Raw genomic sequence first — 23,445 nt, forward strand, 5'->3', positions numbered from 1 at the left:
AAAGAGTTTGACAGCTGAAAATTCGGGTTGGCCAGCCTGCACGAACAGCCGATAAAACTCGCGCATGCGCGGTTCATTTTCAAGTATCAACAGATTTTCCCCGTATATATACACATGACTGTATATATACTTGTTGTATATAAATATACATACATTATACATTCTGATTAATGTATAAACAACATTTTGCGCTTGAGTCTTTGTATCAAATTTTTCAGTTTTAGCTTCCGTTGCAGATTTCAATTTTCTCGGTCGCGAAATTTCGCGTTGCAAGGTCATTCGAGAATCGGCGAATCGAAAGCTTTGTATAATCACACACGCATGAGATTCGATGTGTTTGTTGTACAGATTTAGTGGCGATGGTCAGTAATGCGGATATTCCGCGGTCTGCGGTGTGTCTTACATTTTATTGTTCGCGTAAGCAGAATCAGTTTATTTTATTTTTGTTTTTAATTTTTTGTAATATTACTATATATATATACATATATGGATAATATTTCACACTAACGATAAAAAATCGTGGTTCAACCTCAACGACTCTAATTCTTTGTAGTAAAACTGACTGTAAAAGACGCTTTTATCTCATCGTGACGACGAAAACTGTTCAAACCAATAATGATAGTGTGACTATTAATCGACTTATTTATATACTTAATCAAATTATTGAGAATAACACATTGGCATATAATATAATAAATATACTTATATGTAGGATCCGCGTAATTTTTAAACTAACGTTGATAAGATGTTGCAGCAACTCTTCGGCATTAAATTTAAAAAACTAAAAGCACGTTTTTTTTTTTTTTTTGCTACATCGGTATAACCGCATAATCGTTACAAACAATAATTTTTTCCTTTAATTTTTTCATTCTTTCTTCGATTTTTCTGGATTTCTATACGAGTATTTTTTCGTTATTTATACTTTCGCTCTTTTTTTATTTATTTGAAAAATCCTCCGCACAGCGCTGCATTTACAGTTATAAACACGGAAGTGTAATTTGTTGTCATAGACGAAGGGGGGAAAAAAAAACACACACACACACACACACACACACACGCATTGCATCAGAAAAGAAATTACAGACAAGCTGCGGAATTAATCGCAAGGATATAAAAATCGGGACGAAGGATTATAGATAATGAAAGGATTAATATCACCCGGATTCCAATGAAACTTAGAATCAGTCGGATACTGAGATCACGGCTAATAGATCGACTTGCATGGTATATGAGAATTGAAAAAAAACAAAAAAACAAAAAAAAAAAAACAACAAACGCCGCTTGCAAGCAAAGCCATGAGAAAATCTATCGGCTTACATAATTTTCTTCGTACGTAAACCTCGATATATGGGGCATTCCCCGCGAACTCAGCGAACGGTTGATCGTGAAATTTTCTTTCTATCTCGCCAAGGATTTTTCCTACGTTGGTACGACGACTGGAAAAGCATGCGAAAAAAATCTCTTCAAATTTCGTTCAATCTCTCGTACTTGGCCTTTTGATTTTTCAAACTCTTCTCAAAGACACCAAAATAGATTTTTCATGAAACAAGAAAGAACAAAACAAAATCCGGTTACCAAAATGAAACATTTTCACGTAAGATTCAGAGTCGGACCTTTATTCTATTTTTTTTTTTTTTTTTTCTTATCGTTTTTTAGATTTTCATACCTGTTAGAAATCTATTACAATAAATACCGCATCTCCGATTTGATCGATGATTTTTTTGTTTTTTTTTTTTCATCGCTTCTCCGGTTCTAAAATACATTAAAGATTTTTTTCAAAATTTTACAATAAATTTGCCGACAGGTATGAAAATAGTAGAAAACGATTAAATAAAAATAGAAACAACGAGGTTACACTCTGAATCTTTCGAGAAAATGTTTCATTTCGGAGAAAAAAATGTGTCTTTCTTCTCTTCTTGATTCATAAAAATCAATCTGAACGTTTTTGAGATGGGTTTATTTGAAAATTGTAAATATTTTTCCAGAAGGTTCTTAGGGTTAAAATCACTTGATCAACTAAATAATCAAGTCCTACCATCTGATAGGAAAAATCCTTGGTGAAATGTAAAAATATCATGGTCAACCGTGTTACCGATTTGGCCCGGAATGCCCCATAGATATGCATCGCGATTATTTAGCGTCAGTATTAATTAAACACACCCGTATGCCTGTATAATAGATTATTATAAATATATCGATGATTAAATCACGGTGAATATTACACACGTATACATATAAGTACTGCATGTAATTGTTTTCTACATGTTTTCTGTTACAGGTATGTGTATGGATATTTGTAATAATTGCTTGCCCGAGTTCAAAGCTCTGATGCAGAAAACAGGAAGTTGTGGACCGAGAACGAGGCTGCAGCCCTCGGGCATCCGTTCGCCTTGGCGTCTCTACAATAACATAAATGTACATATCCACCTTGTATCTAGGATCAGTCCTAGACCAACGTCTATGGTGAGTATCTCTGCGCATACATGTAACGATTAAACGCGCAAAGCAATAATCGAAATTCGATAATAAAATTTTCTGTTTGATAATTCACCGTACAATACATACATATATATATATAGAGGGTGAGCCGAAAAAACTGACCTATCGAATCTATGGTCTTAAAGGGATCTATTTACTGAGAAGGAAAATTCTACCGTTTGGCAAAAAATTTTACAGAGCTCAATTTTACAAAGTGTCGCTGGCCGTTTGAAATTTCCCATTCAAATAACGACGCGAAAATAATTTTTTTCATTATAAATGCTGTAACTATTGAACCGTTTTAATCAAAAATAATATCAAGGCATATTCTTGCGGGGCATTAAATGTATATATATATATATATATTGGGGTGAGCCAAAAAAACATACGTATAAAATTTTATATTCGACTCCTGAGTGTAAAAAATTGTATTAAATATCCTCGATTGAACTTCCTTATCAATAAATCGTCGATTTCGTCGCATTTTGTAAAAAATTTTTCCTTGACATTGAAACGATGCAAGCATCGGATGATCGGATCCAAATACGGGTATAAACGAGTTTTTTTGTTCGAGGAAAAATATTTCGTAAAATACTACGAAATCGATTATTCGTTGAGAAGGATTCGAGGATATTCGAGGACTGCATATATTAATATCGACTAATGAAAAATGTTTATATATGTAACAAGTATCTGGGATTTACCAAATTATGAATGATCGGTATAACAGTAACAACAATAATAATACCAATAATATAAATTGCAGGAATATATATATATATATATTTTTTTTTTAATTTTTTTATTTTTTTTTTTATTTTTTACCGCCAGTTATGTACCCGTCTGAGTATGTCCCCAGAGATCTGCGTAGATCTGTGCGGGGCAAGGAAAGAGATTGATTAGTGACCATTATTATGCGGCTGAAGCCGTCTTGATATGTGGAGGAAAATTCCTCCGAGGAAAATTATTACATTTATTTTTTATTCGATCAATCGCTCATGTTCAACGAACGCGTTAAACATATGTATACACGGTGTATACCGGGTGTAAAATGGTTTGAGGTAAAAAGGACAAAAACAAAACCAAAAAAAAAAAAAAAACAAACAAACAAACTAGACTTTCACAGACGCGAAAATGTGGAAAGTTCGAGTAGGTACAGAAAATTGAAGATGCATGAAAAGTCGAAACACAGAAAGTTTAAAAGATAATGTGGAACTGCGGTAAAATCGAGAATCTGTACACGATTCTGTGTTATCGAGAGGAATTCTCACGATTCGACAGTTTGGAATTCTAGCGTGATCCGGGACTTTCTAATTTTTCGACTTAAAAAATTTTTAATCGTCATTCATGAAAGAAATTATCAAATCGCCGCTACGCGTCATTACAATTTTTATGAAATTTATTATATCCATACCGAACCAATAAATATCCATATTTTTCAAAAAAAAAAAAAAAACGAACATCTCAAAAGTGATTGTAAAAATATTTCAAAATAATAAATTTCTTCTCGATGTTTCGATATTTCTTATATATACATATATATACATTTTATTACCACCCAGTTCAAAGTTTGTTTGTTTTTTTTTGTTTCTCTTTTTTCCTTAGATATAAAATCACACGGCCAATATTATGGAAACTCTCAACGGTGGCCTAATTCGTCGTAATAATGACATGGTTTCGAGGTTGTTTTAGGAGGTTTGCTAATCGTTCGTCGTTAACGGCATTGACCAACGATCACGGGACTCGTGGTGTTCAGGGAAAGGGAACGGAATGTCGCACTGCAATATCCACGAGCAAGTAAGTAAGTAAGTAAGTAACTTGGTCGGTCGGGTATAAGATAAACTCTGTATACAACAACCGAGTAGTATAAGCGGTGATAATTTGAATAGAAAACAAACTGCGAAAGTTTACGTCGGCGTCATCCTCGTAGTCGGATGATTTTACATTGGCCGACTATCGTCCGCAGACGGACGTATCTTTGTGACGAAATCCTGATTATTCCGTTTTGCGTCGATAAATCTAAACTTACACGCCGGCGAGGTACCAAAAAAGTGGTAAATATCGCGTCTCTGCACGGCCAGCGTAATATTATTATCATCCAATTAGTCGTTCGGCAAAAAGAGAGAAAGAAAAAAAAAAGAAAAAGAAAACAGAAAACACTTGTTGAACGAGTAAATTTAGAAGATGAACGGATGAAGGGAGAAAACTTTTTTACCGACAGTTTAAACGACGCGTCTAATCGAAGTAAAACATTTTTACATCTTTTTGTTATTCTTCGTTTCTTGTTCCCTTTTCGACGCGTTTTAAAAAAAATGTATACATGTGTAGATGAATTTGCGAAACGGTCCTGCACGCTGCAGTTTCGCTCTCTGCGAAATGACAAACAAACAGGCGACGAAATCGGTCAAGCTAGAGAAGTAAAAGAGAAAGAGAAAAAATATATATATATATATGTGTGTATATGTGTGTGTGTGTGAAAATAAATAAATAACAAAAAGTAAGTAGAACGAAGAAGAGTAATAAATTTTTAACGAAGCTCTATGTAATATAATTGGCATGGGAGACAACAAATCTTTGCACCCACATTCGGCGACGGCGTCTCTGCATAATTTAAAATCTCAAGGATGAGATGTCCGGGCTGCTCTCTTGATATATATTTACTTACTTTTTTTTTTTTTTTTTCTCTTCTAATTTTTAATCGCGAACAATGTCCGACGCTGATTGAAATTATCATATACCTGCTGTATGTTCATCGATGAAAATTATCCTTGCGATGTTCGTTAAAGCCGATGGATGAAAGAGGGAAAATAATAATAATAATAATAATAATAATGACGGTGGGATTTTTCGGAGTCGATACGATTGTTTATTGAAATTTTGTTTAACGATCAGGTATTAGGTACCAAAAGTAAACAAATAGACGGATACGCGTCTATGGTCTATACACGTGCGTATGTTTAATACGTAGATGAAGATGGCTCTTATCTGTGAAAAGTCGTTAACATTATGTAAGATCGATGATTGGAAAGATAAACATTGTACGATATTGTGTGAGTGTAAATTTTTATACAGAGAAATAAGTGCTTGAATCGCATATGCATTATTATTATTATTATTATTATTATTATTACATGAAATAAATAAAAAATTATCCGGACCGAGGATTCTAGGAAAATTATTTCGGTGTACAAAGTAATAAAACCTGTACTTAGAGTCAAGGTGATGTTTGTCGTCCGTGATTAACTAATCGAAAACAGAGATAGGATAATAACGAAAACTTCATAACCGATTCCCTTTGAATGACGTAATCACGTGTAAAGTGTGTATAAAAAATAAAAATAAAAATTTCCATCGCGATGCTTGTACGGAACGTAAAATAGAGAAAAATAATAGTATTTCTTTCGTATTCTTGTGATCGTTAATACCCAGTTCGAAGCCTGCGGTATCTACAACAGAGGCATAATGATTCACAGAAATAAAGAAGGACGGAAGATAATATGCAAGGCGTTAATTATTCGAATGGGTTTCTTCAAAGCTCGAATCGTTTAATTATCGTGTTTTCCTTGTAAGTGGAAAAAATTACTTTGCAACAATGGTACAAAATTTATCACACGCTACGAGACTCGATTAATGAATAGAATTATGAATTATCGTACAGTAAATATACAAGTACAACTTTCTGCTTCAATTGATGTACATATATATATATAGATATATATGTATATAAGAACGAATGTTACAGAAATACTCGACCTACTAAATCCCCGGATCTCACCTCGAATTTTTCCAATAGATTTTAGGCTTTCCCCGAGTCAATAATCCCGCCTTTCAAATCTTGAAAAATTCCCGCTCACTGATAGACGAGCCTCGGCCGATCACTCGTCGGGAAAAGTCGATCGTTCCTTACCAAATCATCGGAAACGTGAAATTATCACCCGGAAAGCAACATGGCGTCCGAGCGTCAGCTGATCGCTGTCGGGGCGCCATGTTTGAAATTATATATTTCGGGGATATTTGCGACGACAATTTGAACGGATCGATAGTCGGTCGGCTAGCTCTGCCAAAAAAATAAACGATAAACAAAAAAAAAAACAATATATATATATGTATATGTATAAAAAAAATCACACCTCCCAAAATAAAAAAAATTAAAAAGAAGAATTTACACCCGCATTCGAATCCGAGACTGTGAACGCGTTTAAACGCCTCACGCGCACGGCGTTCTATCATTCCGGAATCGCGAGGTCCGTGCATCATCATCCCCCCACTAGGTCGTTTGGCCGTCAGAAACCACAGAGGAGAAGGTGTCGCGGACTCGGTAAATACGAGGACTCGAGACAGGAGAGGCTCATACCGGACTCTGTTCGCGGTTAGTTGTGGTGCGTCGATCGAGAGAGAGAGAGAGAGAGAGAGAGAGAGAGTGCGGTTTTATTACACCCTCGCAGACTGACATTGATCGGTAAACGAAAAGGAAGGGAAAAGAATCCGACGAAAAAAACATTGAAAAAAAAAAAAAACAGACACCAGAGCAAGGTTTTTTTTCGTTTAGGATTAATTTGTTATTTTTATTTTTTATTCTACCCCGCCCCCGACCCCCGCCTCCGCGGACAAAGTTCCTTTTCGAACTGTACCTTCTTCGTTCGTACAAAGTTGTTGAAAAATTTCGGAGACGCGAGTGCGGAACTGTCGCTTGGGGGGTTTTTTTTATTTGTTTTTTTCTTACTTTCGTCCAATGACACGATCTGACTCGGCGTTAACGATTATATTATTACACACGTACGCCGATCGGTGAAATTCTAAATATAATTGAAATAATAACGATAATCGTAAGAAGAACTACGAATTAAAATTAGATCACATAATATGCAAATCGTGGTGAGAAATTAAATTTGTTGTAAAAAGAAGTAAAAGAGAAAAGGGAGAAGGATCAAAGAAATAAGTATCGGCCAAGTTTTTTTTTTTTTCTTTATTCTTCTTCTAAATAAACAAATCAACAAATAACGGCGCCAAATGTTTTTAGTGTAGAAAAAAAATAAAAAAAAAAAAAAAAATTAACCAATCAACGAAGCATCATGTTGCACGAGCGTTACAACAGAATGAACAGGATAACACATATTTGGTGAGTTGAATTCTCTGTGTTGTACGTAGAACAAAAGATTTGAAAACATATAATAGACGGATTATTAATTATACATTTATTTCTTGTATTCCTCAACATTACGTACAGTTTCTTCTTCATCGATCCGTTTATCATTTTGCATTCATTGCGATATTCATATTTAGTGTATTATATATGTACAATAATAACGGTCTCATTTTCGTCCCTGGATGTACAGATTGAAATAGCTAATAATCGTTGATAATTGATACACATTGTTATGCATGTATAAAAATGTTATGTGTGTATGTATATATATACATGTATATACAGTAGCGGAAACAGTGTTGAACGTTTTCGTAATGCGAAAAGAAATTCGCGAGATGAAAACGAAACTGAAATTCCCTTTCGCGATCAGCGGTGCGTGCCGGCTCTGTGTGTAATATAATAATATGGCACTCGCTCACGATCAGACTTAACACGTAGACCGGTCCAGACTAGTCTGATCTATAATAATTAAAGTCCGAGTGCGTTTTGAGCTGCTGAAACAGATCTCACTGTCGATAATCACCTTCCTGAAACCGAATCACTTTCAAAGAGATTCCAAGAGCGGTATAATTATGCGCGGTTGGACGTAACGCAATATGAGATTCATTAAAATTTTCATCATATCGATAACACTTTTGTTTATCCGTATATCCAGAAATCGATCGTGTTTGTTTTTTACAAATTTATATATTTGTTTTTTTTTTGCGTTTTTTGGCTCGATTTTTCATTTCCGTCACAGTTTCGTTCGGTAGATTATTATTGTTATTATGTATGCAGATACGTATTATGTTATGTTAGTGAAAATCCAACGCGAAAGTGACGAGTATATATATTTATATATGTATGTATATAGGTTGCTTGTTACGCGGTGTATAAAACAGATTTCGTCGAATCAATTAGCACCGGGCGTGACGGAACTGCAGTTGGATTTAGTGAAAATATCGGGATTGTAAATGGTAGAGAGCTCAGTTTGTAAAATCCATTTATTATTATAATACGCCTCTAACGGTGAAATCGAATTCGAGAGTTATAATATTAAGTTTGTACAGGTATTATACACACACACACACACACACATACACGCACAGAGATACTTGGACCTGTATTTATTATAACAAACTGCCGACAAACTACCGACACCAAGTCCAAAAGTATGTTGATCCGTACTATGTGCATCACTGTTTATATATTATACATATTATTTATATATTGTTCGTGAAACCTGAATTTTTATTGAATTCTATCTCTGTATAAACGTATATTTTTTCAAAATTCAAGTCAAAAATATTGTTCGAAATGACGAAAAAGGAATGCTGTACAAGTTTCAGCTTCTTAATATTAATATTTAGAGGTGTCTCGTCGGGATTTTCTATTTCATTTTTTCATATATGTATCTACTCTTTGAAAAGTTATTCAATATTAAAGATCAACGAAGGGCCTTGAATAACTTTTGAAATACTAGATTTATCATAAAATGATAAGAGACCTTTTTTGTAGAGCGTTCGATTCCCTAAAAAAATATCTCCTGATATTATCGGTAAACTAACGGGTTGACGAGTTATAAAATTCCAAAAAAAAAAAAATAAAAAACTTTTCCATCACATTTAAACGGTAGATAGAAAATCGCGACGAGACACCTCTAAATATTAACATCAAGAGCTGAAACTTGAACCGCATCTTTTTTTCCGTCATTTCGAACAATACCTTCGACTTGAATTTTGAAAACAAAAAAACTGTCAATTTTTTTTGATACAGTCCAATGAACATGTAAATTATCAAATAATATGAAACAGGTTTGAAGATATGAATGAAGAAAAAAAAAAAATGTAGATACAAAAAAAGGAACATTTTTTTTCAACATCGCGTACAAATTGTTATTCAAAACGATAATCTTTTCCCAGGTGTGTATATAGATATGCGTGCAATGATTGAAGATCGCTCAAACTGTACAATAAAACGGTAAAATATTGTCAGAGGCCAAAGGTGCCAACAATAATTGTATAACCCGTCCTACGAGACAATAACATTATACATACCTATCTATATTACAATTCATGATTTATACGCAGTTTCTGCAGCCGCTGGAACAGCTCGTGAATTTTACTCTTCTCGCGTATGTTTGCAAGAAAGCGCAAGGGCGATTAAAAACCTGCCCCGAGGATATTTTCGCGCAAATTTATAATAGTGTATATTGTAATAAAAGTACGTATGCGCGTTGAAAACGTGGATAAAAAAGCTTCGTTATCGATTAACGGTTGTACATCTTAAATGCCTGACCTGACGTGCAACGATGTATTTTTGTATTTTTGTACGAAAAATATGAACAATATAATAATGATAATGGCAATGGTAACGACAGAAACGGAGGTGAGAAATTTGGGACGTGGCGAATTTTACCGTCGACGAAAATTACACCGATTCGTCGCGGTGTGTAAACTTGAAGGAAAACCGGAGAAAGAAAAAAATGCATTATATATTACAGCACGCAACGATTAAACGGTGTGACGAAGGAAATTTGCTTCTGCGAACATGACGCGAGTTTGACGATGACTTTTTTATGACATCGAAGTAGCTTTTCGATTATTAAATACGTTTCCGTAGAAAGAAACGTAACGAAAGAAAGAAGGAAGAAGAATGAAAAAGAAAAAAAAAAAAAAAAGAAAAGAAAAGAGAAACGAAAGGAAAACAACCGGTCGATAAATACTTTCACGCACGGTTTTGTAAAATTATAAGGCGGGGTCTTGTTGACATTTTCTATTGCACAATAATAATAACAATAATAATAACACGACGATGATTATTTCACAGCGAAAGTAAAAACTCATTTTTATTCACGGCGTTGGGTTAACGTGTAAAAATAAAAAAAAATAAAAATAAAAGTTTACAACGAATAGATCATAATTGAAGTTGGTAACGTTATCGCAACGATTCGTGCCGCTGAAGAATCGTTTTTTCAAAATTTTTGAATTGTCCGAAATTCGGCAAACCGTGATAAAACAAAATACACTCATATTTCGAAATCTTGGTTCGTTGAAACTCATTTTGTAAGATTAGGAAAATGGTGTTTTTTTTTTTTGTTGCTCCCAACGTTTCGTTACTACGATAACGTTACTAATTTCAATCCGGTACGAATATCGTCTGTGCACGAGGTACCAACTAGACAAACACGATAAATCCATCCACCTTCTCCTTTTCTATATTCATATAAGGTATTACAATATACGTATATAGCTCTTGTGCCTGACCTATCACGACTTTAAATTATTGTTTCGGGCTAGAAAATACACGCGTGTAATAAATCGGCGATCATCGAATAACTTTGCCATTCCAGCGATGTAACGAAGTCTTTTATTCTGTCGATATTTTATTTATTTATTTATTTTTTTTATTTTTTTTTTCTCCAATCGTATGCGCTTTAGTCCTATTTCTGTTTCTTTCCATTGGTTTTAATTTTTTTTTTTTTTCCGAACCTCGCTCCGGAAAAGTCGGTCTCCATTGTCGTCATATTTCATCATGTATATACTTGTAATGCGTTTGTGCGTATAATGTTATTGCCTCTCGGCACGCGACGCGAAGTTATAAATGGACGTTGAAAAGAAGAGAGTTGGAAAAAAAAAAAGAAGAATTAAAAAATCACAATCGAAAGAAAGAAACGAAATATGAAAAAACGAAAGAAAGATGAAATAAAAATGGAAATGACCTCAAAACTGCAGAGATGCTAAAAGAGACCTCGAAACTTCGACTCGATTTAAGGAGATGCACAATTACCTGCACAGACCGCGCTTTACCAATTATTAAGTAATTGACGGTGCGCATTTACGGTTTACTGGTATACGTATGATATAAAGAAAACGACGACGATCGCGTCAAGGTATCAGCAGAATGGATTTATAAATATGGAGTCAAGGCGAACGACTCGCGGCGACATATCGAAGATCGTTCGAAATTTTTTGAACCACCTTTACACATTATTTTAACTTTCTTGTTTCGATTTGTTTGTTCGTTTTTTTTTTCGTTTTCTATTTCTTTTTTATTTCTTCATCGTCATCGTCGTCGTCATCATCATCATCATCATCCTCAAACCGTTTCGTCACCGCAGTCATGCCTGTGGAATTAACAGCTCATCTTCGGACGTATCATTCCACTCTGACTTTATGATGATCTTGCCGCACAAACGTGGCGACATTAATCGTCCTTCATTATATAAATACTTGATGTACGAGTTGAGGCGGTTGAATACAGTGGAGTAATATGTGCAGCAAGTGCGTGGTATTTATTATGCTGCGAGAGAAAGATGGTGAAAGATAGAGAGAGCGAGAGAGGGAGAGAGAGAGAGAGTCGATCACTCACTCATTGTCGGGCAGACGCACGGATACGTAGAAAAGTGAGGTTATTACAGCGACGAAGAAATTTTATCGAGAAGGGTCTCGCCGCTGAGATTTTAGTTTTTTACGATTGAAACGAATTAACAGATTTCAATGTAGTAAAGCAAGACTGCGTACATATTTTTCTCCCGAACACTTCGTCGCCTTCCTTTCAACGTGCCTTTAGGCTTAGCTTTTTTCTTTCTTTCTTTCTTTCTTTTATTTCTTGTATTTCGTTCCATGGATTTAATGGTTCTTCGCGAACACGGAAGAAAAACGAGACTCATAAATCATTTCTATTTCTCCGCGATGCTCGAGTCCAAGTTTCGACGCTATATTTTCTCTACATTCTTTTCTTTTCATTCTTTATATTCAATTAATTCTTCGATAACTCATTGCCAGTAATTAAACGACGAAAGGTAACAATCAAAGTCAAGTTTTTAGCTGGACGAGGCAGAGACTTGGTGACTTTAGGAACGCGACGTGCGCTTTGAACGTTCCGAAATAATCTCAAGATGGCGCCGCGTGCGCTCGTGACGTCATAAGTGCAGCGGCGAATCGCTGGTCGATCTCGAGTCGTCATTTGATTCGGGATTAAAAAAAAAGAAGAGGAAAATATGAACGTGAAAAAATATACATAACAATAATACATAAATCATTTTCTACTGTATTCGAATAAATTTACAGTGACAAAGGGAATTCGAAATTTTAAATTTATCAAATCCTTCTTAATTTTATTATTTTCATTCGTATCGTATCAAACGATTCGTTTTGATAACTGTGTATCACACAAATACGTATACGTATATATATACCGGGACAATCTGTTGAAACTTGAAAATGAACCGCGCATGCGTGAGTTTTATCGGCTGTTCGTGCAGGCTGGCCATCCCAAGTTTCAGCTGTCAAACTCTTTCTGCCGGCGATGTGGTTGATACGAATTTTCGAGGTTAGAATCTCGGATAATCGAGGCGGTGACTCGGAAAGGTTTGGGAAGCATTTGTTATCGGGTCGGAAAGTTGATTCTTCAAAGAACGGTCGGAATTCAACGCTTACGCTCTTTGAAAATTCGAAACGTCCACATTTTGGGTAGGTTGGCCCGCCTGCGTCGCGGACAAGAATATCGCTGCGGGAAGATTTCGCCGAGCAATGAGATTCAATTGTTTGGCGCATGCGCGGTTGATTTTCATCTTTCAAGATATTGTCCCGGTATTTACCTGTATAACGAACTCTAACGAAACGAAGTTTGTTACAAGCCGCGAGCGAACGGATCTCCCGTAACGATCGGGATCACCAGACTACTTTCACCTGCTGCTGAGGATTTCCTCGCATTAGAGATATGTGTGTCTAATATATGTATAATACATTCAAAAAAGACTATGTGTGTGTGTGTGTGTGTACATATGCTCGAGACTCAGTTGCCTGAGGCAATAATGTTCAGAAATTTATTTCTCATTCATGTTTTTCATTCCTTATTCTTGTTTGTTTCATTTTCCTTCTTTATGCGCGCGTGTATATATATATACATATACATACCATTTTTATACTCGTATTACATGCTTCTTTCTCTCTCTTCGCTTTATTAGAGAATATATCGCTTTAATTAACGTTAAACTTGTATCGATAAGACAAGTACAAAGAAAACTACTCGTATACACGGATACAAATACATCTCATTCCCGTGCAGCATTTTAACATAATACATCGTCTTTTTGCGTTACCGTAGGTTTTTCCCCCGTCTTTGAGACTTTCCTTTCTTATTTCCATTTCTTTTTTTTTTTTCATTTTTTTTTTTGTTTTTGCTCCTTTCAAGATAAACATAAAACAAACAAACTTAAAAAAAAAAAATTGAAAGATGGCGATGACGACGGTGGTGGTGGCGGCGGTGGTGATGGTCCTTGTGTCAAAAGATTTCTCCACGGTTCCGATGGCCCGCTATGTATGTACATACATACATTATATATACCTCACGGCCCACCAACTGACCCACTGACACTGTATACCAAAAACTCGAAACTCTGTGCACGTATGCATATGCATCGAAGACGCACACACACACACACACACATATATGTGTGTGTACATATAAAGTCTCGAAATATCATTCGGGCACGGACCGATTAAATTCTTATACCTACCTTTCGGCCGAAAATCTTGGCGGTAAACCGTGACCCTGGCTTTCTTGGTATGCGGATCTCTGCATCGGTACACGGTTCAATACTTTCGCATTAATATCTGTACGGTATGGTCGTGTTGTAAGGTATCGCATTCTGGCCGGCGCGTCGAGAGGAATTCATGAGCAATGCCTTATTATAGATATTTAATACACGCTCGACGATCTAACGGGCTTTCTTTTTATTCATTCTTTTTTCTTTTTCTTTCTCTTCGCTTTCTTCGCTGGAGAAGATTTAGTTTGTCGCGACTGTTGGAGAGAAGTTCAGACCGAATATCGAATGTAAGGATGACCGGGTGAATTTTGACTTGAAAATAAAATCGCGTTGCGAAAGTTATTGTATAATATATATATATATATGAAGGTATGATGTATGCAGGCGATCGTGAAATGAAAAAATATATTCGTATACTAGGTACTTCGAAATCGATTTATTATAATTTTAAAACGTGTCGAAACTCCGCTTGAAATCCACCTTCGGCTTAAGTGTAACTAAAATGAGGACGTGTGACGATTTATCTAGTTACTCGAATTCAAACATACATTATTCAAGCTTCTGATTAATTATACCCACTTCGATGATACGTTATCCACTAAATTCGCAATTTTATGTGTATACATGTATATATATTTACTGCATATAGTTTTATTACACATGTTAAACTATTTGAAATCTTGAAAAATCTTGCACGAATCCATCGACTCAAAAGTGCCTTTTAAATTACACGTAGAATAGCCTAAAGCAGCGAATGAAAATGAGGTTTAATAATTGAATTCGAAGATGGATGAATTTTTGTGAAAATTGTTTGAGCACTGTTAGAATTGAGTGATTGTACGCTGTAGTTTTAGGGGTTATTATATTCTAAGCTTGGAAGATGATGTAGTGGTCAGTTTTTCTTTCAACGTTATTTAATAAGTTGCAGTAAGCTTGAAACCTACGTTCTTGAACGAAGAAGATATCGAAGTGGTATTAAAAAGAATCCATTACATGGATACACATACAGGATGGATTATATGTAATTCTTAGTCAGGGTGTTTGAAAAAAAATAATTAGCGATTTTCCAACACAGTACTCCCTAAAAAGTTTGTTCAGGTTAAAAGAAAGGTTCTTTCGAAAGATGAGCGTTCTACGTTACGTTGAAGATCGCGCTCAGTTAATTTTTCATTTTGATACAATTTTTATTTTTGCAATTTACGAAGTATCGCGAATGAAATTTTTTTTATCACTTACGTCAATCACGATATCAATTTACGTCACAAAGAAGACCCAAGCTTGTAATGTCAAGTCTCCGGTCGATGTTCGAGAAGCGTATCCGACGACTTTTTCGTTATTAATTCAATCTCATAAAACGGTTGTAATTCAATATGAAATTTTTATTTAGGAGAATAAGATTGCCGGTTGTGCTGTATCGTCGCGTTACGGATCGTGATCTTTGGGTCGAATGCGAACAAGTCGGGAAAGAAATAACAATCGAAACGTCGCAACGTGTTTTTTCACAAATTCAAAAACAACAAACGTAATAATAAAAGCGAAAAATCAAACGAGCGCGATCTTATCTCACGTAACGTTATAGAACTATCGTCTAATCGCAGAATCTTTCTTTTAACCTGAACAACAAACATTTTAGGTGCTGCCACGGTGGAAAATTGTAAATTAACTTCTTTCTAAAACCCACCCACACAATATACGTACGAAAATGCATCTCCATCGACAATGCGCGCGACACCTTGGATTCATTACCAAGTTCCTGTTTGTTGATCAGTGTCCCGGAGGCGAAACGAAAGAGAGTGACGACGATCCACATGTCATGTATGTACGTACACTTGGGGACAATGAATCTGAGACGCTTAATTTTTTACACTAGACAGTTACGTTGGCAACACGGAGAAACCTACAGCGCCACGGTCGGCCGAGCGCGAAACTAACTCAATCTCAATAAACGTAACGTAACCCACGACCGTCGAATCTAACCTTAGAATACCGCGGGGATAATGACTTGTTAGATCGACACGTATTCTGAGGTTAGATTCGACGGTCATGGGTTATGTTACGTTTATTGAGATTGAGTTTGTTTCGCGCTCAACCGACTGTGGCGCTGTAGGTTTCTCCGTGTTGCCAACGTAACTGTCTAGTGTAAAAAATTACCTGTCTCAGATTCATTGTCCCCAAGTGTTTATACATACCTACAGCTAGGAACATACGTATGTATCGGTGTTGCACCTTGGCATTGGACTTACCTGGTCTACAAGTACGTAGTCTTCAGGTGTCGTTGCACGAAGTGCGTGTGTGTATATATATATATATATATACTCGTTATACATATATACGCAAGCACACATTAATTTTGCGCGGAGAACGGCTACCGGTTTTTAACCGTGAATATAACAACGTGAAATGAAAGGTATATAATTCACAGACAGACACAGAGACACCTTGGCGTTGTTCCTTCTTCAAATGGACTCGGAGCGAAATAGTCCGTACGTGACTCGAGTGTCTTGCCTCCGGGCCCGGGACCATGGACTTGTCTTGTCTTGTCTCTTGTTTCAAATCGCCCGCGGCTTCGGCTGCGGCTGTGATCATTCCATGAACGGATCGGAGCAGGAAGTAGAGGAGATAGACCGCCGGCGCCTCTCGCTCTTCTCGCACCGATCGTTAGATGCTTGGGAGAGATCGTCGGGCGAGTTGTTTATTATTTGGGATAAACGGCGTATTGATGACAAAAAGGTGATAGGCGCAGCAGAATGACGTTGGGTGGGTAATTTGACGGTGAAGGAAAAAGGCGATCGAACCTGCGATAGGTTTGAAAGTTGGGACTCGACCTCTCACGACAAGGTTGAGTCGATTAGTTGACAAACACCCGACGGCGGGAAAATTATTTTTTGAAAACAACGCGAGTATTTCGAAATGAAAAGCAACTTGTTTTTGATAAATTTTACCGATAAAATCATGTTTGTTACAGATATTCTATGAAATGTTTTTTTTTTTCTCTCTTCGACTTACCGTTTCTCTGTTTTCAGAAACAAAAAGAAAAGTTGTTGTAATCATTTCGAAAGTGAAAAGTGGAGTTTTCCATAAATCTCCGTGTTCCGAAGTTTCGAGAATCATCTTCAATCATTTTAAGATGGACGGCTGTGTGTGTGTATGTGCGTATGTGATCAATTTTTTTGACCGACGATATTTCGAGAACCAGTTACCGGATTTCAATGATTTTGGTCTCAGTCCATGCGGATTTTCCAAACTTAGATCTGATTCGATTTTGGCGTTGATCGGTTCGGTATTTCTTCAATTATTCAAATAATAAAATTCAAAAAAAAAAAAACAAATAAAAATGATGATATTTTGGGAATGAATAAATGGATTCGAATGAAAATTTGTATCGTGAGGTTTTTCGAGTCGCTAATCACGAATCTAAGGTCAGATTTGCAAAATTTATATTTGATGTGTTCAATAAGCTGGAAAAAAAACTAAAAACATTTGGATTTAGATGAAAATTGGTACGCGTCGGTTTGTTGGTTGGCTGATCACGAATCCGAAGTGAAATTGCGGAATCGAAAATGGCGATACAATGTGGCGGAAACGAAGATTTTTTGGGTCACCGATAAGGAATCCAAGTTCAGATTTCCAAAATTTGTAATTGTGGATGCATCATAGTGTTTAAAAATAAAAAAATCTTCATATTTTCGTGCAATACCGTAATCGAAGGTTTCAAATCATTAATCACGGATCTGAATTGCAGTTCGAAGCTCGAATTGGATATTGTTATTTTCTTTTTTCTCACTACGAACTTGAAACCTAGCTTTGTATTTTCTTTCTAACACCGTAAAATTGCTGCAGTTTTTCCCTCTCAAATCAATTTCTCTTGGCAAATCTCGTCTGAGAATCGTTTTGTTTCGTTTTTTTTTCTTCAGCTTATCGATTACGGTTACAGAGACGATGAAAGTAAAATCCAACGTGCAGAGTCGTATGTACAATAATTTACAGAAAACGAAGGCGCGATTTAATTGTAGCTACAAAAACGCGTTATTCTTCATCAGAATCTTAAATAATATTTAACACAACTATATAGGATTTACCTGATTTTTAAACAATTGTACAAGGAGACGCGTATTATTACGATATTATGTTGGTAAAATTTAATGTTTTATATTGTTATTTTTTTGTTTAATTCCTCTTTGAAATAACCGAAACGTTTTTTTTCCTTTTCAATTCATAACTATAATACACTTATCGATTGGTTTCAGTTTGCACGCTTTTTCAAACTCAAATGTGTATACGTTTCATCGCGTATTCGTTTCAGCGTTTTTTTTCCGTCCCAACCTCAAGTACATACCAACGTCCGGATTTGTCCGTTCTAACTTGTACCTTATGTGCAGAGTTCCAAGTATGTTCACCTACCCACATACCTACACGTCTACTTTCGATTTTCAACCAGTTAGACGACGCGGCTTGTATTTATCACCTTCGCGCTAACGATCGAATAACCTCATACTAATACAAGCTGCGGAATAGTTGCTTTCAATTTGGAGGAGATGACGTTAGAAAATTAAAACGTATTAAAATATATACCCAAAATGAGGATCGTACTTTGACGGTAGACTGTATTAAAAAAATCTGACGATTTGTTTTTCAAAATTTGTGTCGAAAATATTGTTCGAAATTACGACAAAATAATGCCGTACAAGTTTGAGCTCTTCATATTGATATTTAGAGGTATCTAATCGAGATCTTCTATTTCCCCGTTTAAATAACCTGGGAATTTTTTTTTTTTTCTCTCAAACTTTGGAATTTTATAATTCGTCAACGCGTCAGTGTAACGATAAGACCAGGAGGTATTTTTTTAGGGAATTAAACGCTCTACAAAAAAGATCTCTTATTATTTTATGATAAATCTGCTATTTCAAAAGTTATTTAAGTCCCTTTGTTGATCTTTGAGCTTGAATAACTTTTGAAAGAGTAGATTTATCACAAAATGATAAGAGACCGTTTTTGTAGAGCGTTCAATTCCCTGAAAAATACTTCCTGGTCTTATCGTTATCCTAACGCGTTGACGAGTTATAAAATTCCAAACTTTGGAAAAAATTTTATCCGATCTTATTTAAATGGGAAATGGAAAATCGCGATGAGACGTCTCGAAATATTAATATCAGGAGTTCAAACTTGGAAAACATTCTTTTTACCGTCATTCCGAACAATATCATCGAATCGAATTTTTAAAATCAAAAAAAATATAGGTTTTTTTTTTTTTCATACAGTAATTGGAAAAGAATTTCGATTTCACTCCCCACCGACTTAATTTACGTATATTTCGACTACTGCTCGACAGCTTTAAGTTCCGTGGGAAGAACAAGGATAAGATTATATTTATATTAGTTGAATAATTATAAATACTGGAGGCTAGGCCTACAGCGGACGAGTCGATTCGGATCATCGATGAAAGTTTTTTTGACTAGTCAAATTCTAGCGCAAGGATCTCGGGATGATCGGTAATCAGTTCGAAAGCGTGTCAACGCTCCCATCAACGCGATTTAAATCCGCTATGCCAATTATAATTACCTGTATAAGCACGGATGAATTTTTTTTTTTTCTTTTTTTTTTTTACGATTTTTATTTCGTTTTTTATACAGCCGTATACAACAATCGCGCCAAATACGTAGCGGTGTTTGTTTATAATAGGTCGATCGGAATAAACCCGACGATGATAATTAATGTGGCCAAAATTTTCGCACGTATATTAATTTTTGTACACATTTTATACGCGATTTGCATCTTACGGTAAATAATAACACGTCTCTCGATTTCCAGACATTTGCACTTATATTTATTCATTCGATTATTCACTCCGCTCGTTACCATTCGCTCGTGTATATGTTTAATTTTTTTTCATTGTTTTTGATTACAGGGCGATAGCCGGCCTCATTTCTGCGCTATTCTACATCGCTGCTGCTGTTTCACCGGCTGTCGTTCAATACAATGTTTCCGGTAAGTTTACCAACGATAAATAAACTGTTAATAATATTTATTTCGTCGATTGTGCCGTAAACGTAAACGATTTTATTATATATATATCACAGATATAGATGACAAATAATGGAATTTCAATTTTTTTTTTTTCGCCTATTCTTTGTCGATTCAAAATTTCTATAAATACGCAATCTCATAATAATCGCTGCCTTTATATATATATATATATATATATATATATGATTTGGTCGTTATATCGAAATTTTTGTCAGCTTTTGCGTGAATTAAAATCTATTACATTATTTTTATGCGTTATTAAAATAGGTTATATATTTATCATGACTTTCCGAATATGTAAAATCGTTTTTTACCGTCACGTGTGTATGTGTGTGTGTGTGTGTGTTTTTTTACATCTTTCTTTTCTGCACTTTTTCAATGACTCACAACTTCGGTGCAATATTTATATAAAAATTTATTTATACCTGTAGTAATAATGAAAGTCTAAGTAGGACGCGACGTTATTTTTGTATGTCGTACCTGTTTTCATCTTTTCATTAATAATAATAATAATAATAATAACAATAATAACAACAGTAATAATAATAATAATGATAATGATAATAGTGGTGATACATATATTAATAATAATCTCAGAAATCGTACTAGACTAGAATAATAAAATTCCCAAATCGGTAAAAATATATTATTACGTGTGTATAATGAGAAAACTGGTTTATATCGTTTAAATCACGAACAGTCGGGATGATATTATAATACACGAGAGAAGAAGCAAAAAAAAAAAAAAGATACATGCATAATCTAAGAAGAAATTCCGTCTCGTATTTGACGCAAAATAAATGAACAAGAGTCAAATAGTAATTGCAATTGAAATAAATTAAATATGCGTGCAAGAAAAATGTTCTTTTGTTCTTTCTTTGGTTTTTTTTTTCATTCTCAAATTTTATTTTTCAATATATCAAAAGATCTTCTATCGCTTAAATAATTTTAATCATTCGATATCGCCGTTGTTAAAAATCATTTATTCTCTAACGTGTACACAAGGTTTCCGTATACAAATACACACAATAATATGTAATATGTTACAATTCTCACGTTCTATATATATATATATATTCTGGGAATGGCATTGATCAAATTTTTATCGCATATTGCGTGGTTTGTATGACATACATAGACGTATAAACGAGCTGATGAGATGAGAAGCAAAAAAAAGAAAAAGAAAGAAATTAGAAAAATTCAGGCGAATGTTCCCATTGCGACTACTGTGCACAGAAACATGCATAATAGTGTGGGACGAATCCCACGAGAGGTCATAACTTGTACAGATATATATGATAAAAACTAATACGTACTTGGATGATGGAAATTAGCGTAAGGATCCTATTGTTTAACTTTTGTACCGGTTATAACGTAATCGTATATACGTATATGTATATATATATATATGCATGTTCACATTTTCTTACACCAAAAACGTGCATCATTATATTATACTCGTTATATTACACATAACGAGTTTTACGTCTCGTTAATATTGTTGACCCGAAACGAAAATTTTTCTTTAAATATTGTTTTACATGTTTTTTTTTTTCTTTCTTGCACAACGTAGAATGAAAATTTTAAGTCGATAGACGACAAATTTATAAATATTAATTTTATAACTCTCCGGATTTATTCTTGTTTGTATAATGTAACACGTGTATTATGTGTTTATAAATTTTTATATCGCAAATTTCAGAATACGTCGCGAATATTGACATCGATCTACAGGCGAGGGCTGTCGCAGCGCTGGAAGCTGAAAAACATGCCTACCAATCCCGTACTTGGTGAGTTGATAAACTTGAAAATCTCGTACTTGCCTTGGATACACGTTCATCTAGATTATGCCTAAATCCGCATTTTTTTACTACCCTGTAATTATGGAGAGAACTTTCTAGAATATGTATATATATGTATATATTTATATTCGCGGTTTTTCGTGTTATGGCGACTTGTTTTTTTTTTTTTTTCTTCTTCTTCCTCTCGTTTCTCTCGTTTTTATCTACGTAGTCTGTACTGGAATTCTAAACAGCAGAATAAACATTACACACGTACATGTATACCCATAAAATTGAATGCGCATGCGCCAGAATTCGAGAGCGGCTGTTTGACAGGCTGACCAACTGTCTCTAACCTCAAAATTATTTTGACAGTCGCGAATAGAACAATTTACCCCCATCGATAAGTTGTCAAATTAATTTTCAGGTTATAGACAGTTGGTCACCGTGACGAACAGCCGCTCTCGAATTCTGGCGCATGCGCACTGACTCTGGTACATATTTGTAATGTACAATATGTATAATATTTATATGGGAAAAAATTGAAAGAGAATCAATTTTTCCGTATATATATGTACGATATACATAATTATATGATATATGTGTCGAAATCGAAAACAAAATTTTGTTTTGCTCGCTATGAAAAAAAAAAAAAAATATATATATATTTATAATATAATAAGAGAAAAAAATATTTTCCATCACCTGCGCACAGTTCAGCGTGTATATATTCATCATTTTGATAAACATGAACGAGCATACAACGTCAATAATATTATACCTATATTGTACGTCAAGTGCCGACGGGTTAAATAATGAAAATGTTGAATGATTTCTCTATCTTATCTTCAGCAATATATGCGTAGAGATTCTCGGTGTCGGAGGTCAAATGAATGGAAAGTCAAGAATTGACTTAAATGAAAATGCTCGGTTATTCGCTTAATAGGATAATATATATACATGTGTGTGTGTGTGTGTATGTATAATAATAGTAATAATTGAAATAATATTGTGTACAACGGTAGCGTCGTTAATTGTTAATCGTTTCTAGCTATTCGATTTCATCGGCAATGAACGTGACAATCTAATACACACATATATATATATATATATATATATATATACATAGGATAGACTATATTTGTGCATATATACCTATACATGTATATATTGTGATGATAACGACGAGAATGGCTAGAGACCGGTAATGGTACATTATTATTATTATTATTATTATTATACTATAAAAACGAGGTGAAAAAAGAAAACCGCTCTACTACAATTCATACATATACCTACATATATATATATGTATATATACTTACACTTAGGCCTGTGAACACATGCATATGTGTACATGCCTATATAAATCTTTCCTTTCCGTGGCGTAAAAATAAAAAAAAAAAAAAAACAACAACACTACAACAAAAATGAAAGAGAAGGAGGCGGTGGAAAGAAAAAATATATAGTGATAAAAATAATAA

The 23,445-nt window shown here is 34.8% G+C and overlaps 1 protein-coding gene across 2 annotated transcripts in view; it reads left to right on the forward strand.

Annotated features, from left to right (window-relative positions):
• Positions 1 to 2,305: 2,305 nt before the first annotated feature.
• Positions 2,306 to 23,445, forward strand: part of LOC124176272 (peroxidasin homolog pxn-2) — a 37,776-nt gene continuing 16,636 nt past the window's right edge. The window contains exons 1-4 of one of the 2 annotated variants that reach the window (XM_046557331.1): positions 2,306 to 2,463; positions 4,171 to 4,275; positions 20,062 to 20,141; positions 21,883 to 21,970. In XM_046557331.1, the coding sequence (XP_046413287.1) occupies positions 2,414 to 2,463; positions 4,171 to 4,275; positions 20,062 to 20,141; positions 21,883 to 21,970 (323 nt within the window). In that variant the 5' untranslated portion in view covers positions 2,306 to 2,413. Of the gene's footprint in view, positions 2,464 to 4,170; positions 4,276 to 7,024; positions 7,598 to 20,061; positions 20,142 to 21,882; positions 21,971 to 23,445 lie in introns of those variants that run through there. The other variant, XM_046557332.1, reaches the window with a different exon arrangement.

The sequence above is a fragment of the Neodiprion fabricii genome, chromosome 2 (assembly GCF_021155785.1).
Source record: "Neodiprion fabricii isolate iyNeoFabr1 chromosome 2, iyNeoFabr1.1, whole genome shotgun sequence".
NCBI classification, from domain to species: domain Eukaryota; kingdom Metazoa; phylum Arthropoda; class Insecta; order Hymenoptera; family Diprionidae; genus Neodiprion; species Neodiprion fabricii.